Below are 7,782 nucleotides of genomic sequence, written 5' to 3'. Positions count from 1 at the left end.
ACTATAAAAATGGGACCCATTGCCTCCTTGCTTGGCACTCAGCATCAAGGGTTGGGGGTTAAATCACCAAATGATTCCCGAGCGTGGCCACCGAGGAGATTTTTAACTACCTCAGCCCCAGAAATAGGAGAGCCCACCACAGATTCCCCAGGCACTGCTTCCTCATAGGAAGATGTGTTGGTGGGATTGAGGAGGTCTTCTAAGTATTCCCTCCACTGATCCACAACATCCGCAGTCGAGGTCAGCAGCACACCATCCTCACCATACACGGTGTGGACAGTGCACTGCTTCCCCCCCCTGAGGCGGCGGATAGTGGACCAGCATCGCTTCAAAGCCGTCTAGAATTAGTTTTCCATGGCTTCCCCAATTGCCTCCCATGTCCGAGTTTTTGCCTCCGCGACCGCTGAAGCCGCACTTCGCTTGGCCTGTCGGTACCTGTCCGCTGCCTCTGGAGTCCTATGAGCCAAAAGGACCCGATAGGACTCCTTCTTCAGCTTGACGGCATCCCTCACTGCTGGTGTACACCAGCGGGTTCTAGGATGCTGAGTGCCAAGCAGGGAAGTAATGGGTCCCATTTTTATAGTCTTTGGTATGACTGGGTCGGTGTTTGAACTCTCAACCTACCGATCTCAGGGCGGACACTCTAACCACTAGGCCACTGAGTAGGTGGATGTAGTAGGTGTTGTAGTAGGTTAATGGCTGCACCAATATGAAGGAAATAACAGGTCAGTATAGCTTTTACACACATAAATAACTCATACTTGCCAACCTTGAGACCTCCGATTTCGGGAGGTGGGGGCGTGGTCGGGGGTGGGGCGTGGTTAAGAGGGGAGGAGTATATTGACAGCTAGAATTCACCAAGTCAAGTATTTCATATATATATATATATATATATATATATATATATATATATATATATATATATATATATATATATGTATATATATATAAATAATATATATATATTTATATATATATATATATATAAAAACTGTGTTTAGATAATTGATACTTAAAACTTGCATAAATAAATATTAAGGAATATAACATTACTTGGCTTCTGAGAGTTTCAAAATGTAATGAATAAAATGCTAAAGTTGTTGATAAACAAGCAATTATTTTAATAATTAAATATGGTCATTTTAAATGAATTATTATGATCATTTAAAATCAATTATTTCAAATATGTTTATTTTAATGTATAATTCTATGGCTGGATGTAATAAGGAGTCACGAAAAAATACAATTAATTTTGATGTTTTTAGCAAAATATAGTAAAAATGTATTTAGTTTTTTTTATTTAAATTAATAAATATATTTATTTTTAGGTAAGATAAACATAATAATACAATTTATCTCTAGTCTGGATGATTTAGTTCTTGTCACCCTGTTGTCCTCCTGTCATGAAAAAAGGCTGTCCTCACTCAGGTCTGCATGGAGCTGGAGGGGGCGTGGCTTCCAGCTCCGGCTGAAAATCGGGAGATTTTCGGGAGAATATTTGTCCCGGGAGGTTTTCGGGAGAGGCGCTGAATTTCGGGAGTCTCCCGGAAAATTCGAGAGGGTTGGCAAGTATGAAATAACTTGTCAAACCTGCCAGCTAGCAGGCTAGGTTTACAGCGTCAGTTACCATGGTAACTGACTCTGACTTTGTCTTACCTCTCGTATTTTTGGAGGTAAAACTCTCGAGGAGTTTGCACTTAACCTGCTCTCTGGAATATTCCCCCGGTGACTGTGTGAGTTTTGTGTAAACATGTTGATACACATTGTTACACACTGAGAGGAACATCAACCTCTCATAAATATTGTCTCGTTTTTATGAACAACATAAAACAATCAGTGCATCATCCTCACATGACAATTCATCTTCCTATAGACAATCTATTCAAGAATAGTGTTAATAATAAATATAAAGTTAGTAAAGATGTGAGAGTAAGAAGTAAACAAACCTGTTCTGTGTAACACAACTTGATGTTTTTCATGTTGTCGCTCCTTCTCCTCTTTTGTTGGACAAAGTTCCTCCTCGTACTCTGCTATCGTTCTTTCGCACATTTTCACACAATCACAACACTTTACACTCACACTTGATCTCTGCTTAGCGATGTGTTTTCATCACTTCCGCCTCTCTTTGTTAGCAGCTAACACGCTAAGCTAACTAGCAGGCTAAGCTAGCTCGAGAAGCATCAAAGTGCGCTCAGACTAATATAACCGGATGCGAACAGTTATTAACGATGTTTACTCTATTTAATAGAGTGTAATAAAGGACATATATGTGTACATGGACGCACAGATTAAGAACACTGAACTGTGACGACTGCAATAACGTCTTCACCGTCGGACGCCATCTTGCTTTGTCCTCGCCGTGTTTGGTTCGCGCGCAGTGTTGTCAGATCTCGCGAGACAAACAAGTAACCAGCAATTTTCCAGATCTCGCGAGACAAACAAGTAACCAGCAATTTTCCAGATCTCGCGAGAGAAATAAGTACAACTATTTTATTATATACTATTTACTTATTCTGGAAATAAAAATAAACTTGTCCATTCTACATTTTCAAAACAAAGACATACAACTTATTTTCTTAAAAATATTCAAATATTTAACAATGTATTGAAACAACAGTAGCATAAGGAAAGAAAAAAAAGAAACAAAATAAATATTACACTCATGATATTATTTTTGTCTTTGATGCTAATCGTTTTTATAATGTATTTTAGAATGTGGGAGGTTTTCATCCATCCATCCATTTTCTACCGCTTGTCCCTTTTTGGGGTCGCATGGGGTCGCTGGAGCCTATCTCAGCTGCATTCAGGCGGAAGGCGGGGTACACCCTGGACAAGTCGCCACCTCATCGCAGGGCCAACACAGATAGACAGACAACATTCACACACTAGGGACCATTTAGTGTTGCCAATCAACCTATCCCCAGGTGCATGTCTTTGGAGGTGGGAGGAAGCCGGAGTACCCGGAGGGAACCCACGCAGTCACGGGGAGAACATGCAAACTCCACACAGAAAGATCCCGAGTCTGGGATTGATCCCAAGACTACTCAGGACCTTCATATTGTGAGGCAGACGCACTAACCCCTCTTCCACCGTGCTGCCCCTACTATTTACTTATTCTGAAAATAAAAGTAAACTTGTCCATTTTACATTTTCAAAACAAAGACATACAACTTATTTTCTTGAAAATATTCAAATATTTAACAATGTATTGAAACAACAGTAGCATAAGGAAAGAAAAAAAACAAACAAAATAAATATTACACTCATGATATTATTTTTGTCTTCGATGCTAATAGTTTTTAGAATGTATTTTAGACTGTGGGAGGTTTTCATGTTCTTTTTACATTTCCTTTGGCATTATATATATTATATCTATCTATATATTGTCATGTCTGTGTAATCATGTTTTGTCTTAGTCATGTTTTTTTGTAGACTCTTTAGTTTCTGGCTTTTCACTCCCTTGTCTTGTTTCCATGATTACCCATTAGTTTCACCTGTTCCACGTTTGGACTCATTGTGCACTCTTGTTTGTCACCATAGCAACCCATTAGTTTTCACCTGTCACGTCACGCACCTGTTTCACGTTTTGAGTCACGCACCTGTTTTCCTTAATCATGTCTGTAGTATTTAAGTTCATTGTTTTTCAGTTTGTCTTTCTGGTGACATCTCCACATTTATGCTTCTGCACATTTCTGACTCTTTTTTTCATGTCCATCGTTCACGCTGCTCCTTTTTGTCCATGCCAAGTTTTGTTTATTATTGCCACAGTTAGTGTTTTTTGTTGTTCATAGTTTTTGCCTTTGTGCAAGTGTTTGGTTTCATAGTTTGTTCTCCGCCATTGTGCGCGCCTTTTGTTTACTTCCTTGTTTTGTATTTATAGTGTTTAAATAAAAATGTACCTGCATTCCCGTCTCGCCCGAGCCAACTTTCCGTTGCCTTCGAGAAAAACTAAACCCCAGGACCAAGTCATGATATATATATATATATATATATATATATATATATATATATATATATATATATATATATATATATATATATATATCCATCTTCTTCCGCTTATCCGAGGTCGGGTCGCGGGGGCAGCAGCCTAAGCAGGGAGGCCCAGACTTCCCCCTCCCCAGCCACTTCGTCCAGCTCTTCCCGAGGCGTTCCCAGGCCAGTCGGGAGACATAGTCTTCCCAACGTGCCCTGGGTCTTCACCGTGGCCTCCTACCGGTCGGACGTGCCCTAAACACCTCCCGAGGGAGGCGATCGGGTGGCATCCTGACCAGATGCACGAACCACCTCATCTGGCTCCTCTCGATGTGGAGGAGCAGCGGCTTTACTTTGAGCTCCCCCCGAATGACAGAGCTTCTCACCCTATCTCTAAGGGAGAGCCCCGCCACCCGGCGGAGGAAACTCATTTCGGCCGCTTGTACCCGTGATCTTGTCCTTTCGGTCATAACCCAAAGCTCATGACCATAGGTGAGGATGGGAACGTAGATCAACCGGTAAATTGATTGAAATTGGTATTTGTTCTGTTGTGTTTATGTTGTGTTACTGTGCAGATGTTCTCCCAAAATGTGTTTGTCATTCTTGTTTGGTGTGGATTCAGTGTGGCGCATATTTCTAACAATGTTAAAGTTGCTTATACGGACACTCTCAGTGTAAACTGTATTGCTGTTGATGAAGTATGCGTTGCATTTACATGAGTGTGCTACAGGAGCCGCTCATATCTTGTGACAAGGCGGGCACGTTGCTAGAAGGGATGGAAAGCGGACGTGATGTCAGCTCGTAGAGGACGTTAAAAGCAGTGCCTGTAAGACACGCCCCCAAGACTGTGGAATACGAGATATAATGACTGATGAACACCTTTGTTCGATAATGAAGGTTGCCTCAGCTCAAAGTCTGAGCCCCAACATTAATGAACTAGCATTTAAGAAAAGATGCCAGGTATCTGGCTTGGGCACATCAGATTAGATCAGTGTGTTGCGAACTGAGCAGTTTAAAGTCCAGAATGGTTGGTTTATTCATTATTTTATTTTCAAATTTATTAGCCTGTGGAAAAAATTTATGTTGATGTTTACCTCAGAAGGCTGCAAATAGAAAAGAGGCATTCAATTTTTATTTAAATTGTATTTGATATGCCATTGATATTTTTTAATTATTATTATTATTATTTGAAACTGGATTTTGCATGTCACTATAAAGTTATATAAGCCTTGCTTGTTCAATATTCAATGCAAAACTTGTTTGGGTCCCTATTAAAAGGTTAATTTGTTCAACCTTGGCCCGCGGCTTTGTTCAGTTTTACATTTTGGCCCACTCTGTATTTGAGTTTGACACCCCTGCTCTAGATGATGAAGTAAGCTGGAAACTACATGTAAGTCATATAAAGAAAACATTTAAAGATTGACTGCGATAATAAATAGAACAAAATACATACCCACAAATATTAACTACATTTATTGTACCCAACTTTAGTTGAAGCATACATTGTTTATTGCATAAAGGTCTGGGGACATACATATAAAACAATCACACAACAATATTCATATTACACAAGAGAGTAATAAAGACAATTAATAGAATGGATTATAGAGACCCAACTAATGATTCATAAAGTCACACATTTTAAAATTGTATAAAGGACAACTGCTCAAATGATGTATAAAGTAAATAATAATATGCTTCCAGAAGTGGTCCAGAAGATGTTTCAGATGTGAACCAGTAAATATGAACTAAGAGGGATTTATGTGTACTCAAAAGCAAAGGTATGAACACATGTAAAACAAATGTGTATATCATATAAAGGAGTTAATCTATGGAATTATCTAGAATTAGAAAATAAAATATGTAACACTTCATTATTTAAAAAAACATACATAAAACACTATTATGAATAAGTAAAAAAGTGAATTATGAATATCTACACTTAAAATGTTTATTGTATGTAACATATTTTATGTACTGTTTATTCTCACCTTTTCAGCCAAATTGTTCTGTTCATTTTAAAGTACACAAATGTGTATATTAACTCATGTACTTGACTGAAATAAAAGCACTAATCTGAAGTATTTACTCTATATATGTTATAAGCATAACAACAAGATTGTGTTACACACACAACAATGATGTCACACATGTTATATGTGCTGATGTTAGAAATTTTATTTCAAATCCTGCATCTTCATTTGCTGCTGCTGTTCTCACCAGCACACTTGTGTTTCTTACACTGGTACTTATAGGAGAATCTTTCACCACACACACTGCAACTCAACACTTTCTCTCCTGTGTGTGTTCTCATGTGTCCTGTAAGACTGTTTAGGTAACGGAAGCCTTTGTTGCAACTTGAACAGGAGTATGGTTTTTCACCAGTGTGTGTTCTCATGTGTACTTTTAAACTTACATTTTTTACAAAACTTTTACCACATTCTGAGCAGGAAAAAGGTTTGTCTCCAGAGTGTGTTCTCATGTGTGCTTTTAAATTGGGCCTGAGAGTAAAATATTTATTGCAGACTGAACACGAAAAAGGTTTTTCTCCAGTGTGTATTCTCATGTGTTCTTTTAAATTGCGACTTAGTGCAAAACTTTTACCACATTCTGAGCAGGAAAAGGGTTTTTCACCAGTGTGTATTCTCATGTGTTCTTTTAAATTGCGACTTAGTGCAAAACTTTTACCACATTCTGAGCAGGAAAAGGGTTTTTCACCAGTGTGTGTACTCATGTGTATATTTAAACTTTGATTTGTTACAAAACTTTTACCACATTCTGAGCAGGAAAAAGGTTTTTCACCAGTGTGTGTTCTCGTGTGTATTTTTAACCTTTGATTTGTTGCAAAACTTTTACCACATTCTGAGCAGGAAAAGGGTTTTTCACCAGTGTGTGTTGTCATGTGTATTTTCAAATGTGTATTTGATACAAAACTTTTTCCACATTCTGAGCAGGAAAAAGGTTTTTCTCCAGTGTGTGTTCTCATGTGTCTTTTCAATTTACTAAGATATTTAAAAGTTTTGTCGCAGTGAGAACATGTAAGGTGTGTGTTGTCAGTGTGACATGTCTTATCATCTTTAGAGTCTTCATCATCAGTGTCAGGAGAGTGTGACGTTGTGTCCTCACTATCTGATAGTGGAGCTAAGAGCTTGTCTGCTTGTGATCCTCCACAGTGGTCTCCATCAGCTTCTGTTGTCATGTGTTGAGTTGAGCTGCTGCTTGGAGGCTCCGCCTCTCTCTTCTGTTCACTCTCACCTTTGACCTCATCATCTTCACTCTTCACACTGATGAGGTGTCTCTTGTCTTCCTCTATGAAGTCGTGGGACAGCCGCTCTTTTTCTTCATCTTTAAAGTGGGGGGGCTGTGGCTCCTCTTCTTTCACGTGGAAGTGCTGTGACCTCTTCTGCTCCACACTGGAGGACCCCTCCTGCTGCTCAGGTGGACGATATTTTTCACAGACGTCTGCAGGACACAAGAAGACAAACACATGCTGGGATCGAAATAGATAAGATTTTACCAATTCAGATTTCATTTTCTATTCTGCTTTTACGATTTGGTTATTTGTGGACTCACTTTTGCTTTCACATTCAGTAAAAAGGAGAAGAAACAGGTCGATTAGCGTCAACTTAGACTAGTTGAGAAGTAACATGAGCGTACAAAGCCAACAGTGAGGTCTTAAGAGGCACAGATTTTACGGGTCCTCCGTGAAGTGCCAGAGGGCCCTAAGCATCTGCTTTGAAAATATCTATAAAATAAAAATATTTTTGGAAAGAAATTAACAAAATACTACACATTATTTTGTGGCAA

General features: G+C 38.9%; 1 protein-coding gene across 1 annotated transcript; it reads right to left on the bottom strand.

The window, feature by feature from the left end:
* Positions 1-5,846: 5,846 nt before the first annotated feature.
* On the bottom strand, positions 5,847-7,522 carry LOC140679854 (uncharacterized). Its single transcript, XM_072916205.1, has one exon. The coding sequence runs from the start codon at positions 7,505-7,507 to the stop codon at positions 6,173-6,175; it is 1,335 nt and encodes a 444-aa protein (XP_072772306.1). The 5' UTR covers positions 7,508-7,522; the 3' UTR covers positions 5,847-6,172.
* Between the last annotated feature and the right edge of the window lie 260 nt (positions 7,523-7,782).

The sequence above is a fragment of the Nerophis lumbriciformis genome, linkage group LG26 (genome assembly GCF_033978685.3).
Source record: "Nerophis lumbriciformis linkage group LG26, RoL_Nlum_v2.1, whole genome shotgun sequence".
In the NCBI taxonomy this organism is placed as follows: Eukaryota; Metazoa; Chordata; class Actinopteri; order Syngnathiformes; family Syngnathidae; genus Nerophis; species Nerophis lumbriciformis.
The sequence above is the reverse complement of the archived record's forward strand: the minus strand, read 5'-3'. Positions and strand labels throughout refer to the sequence as shown.

Bases quoted from the DNA above. Each gene is read 5' to 3' on its own strand.
- LOC140679854 (XM_072916205.1), bottom strand. From the start codon at position 7,507: ATGAAATCTGAATTGGTAAAATCTTATCTATTTCGATCCCAGCATGTG.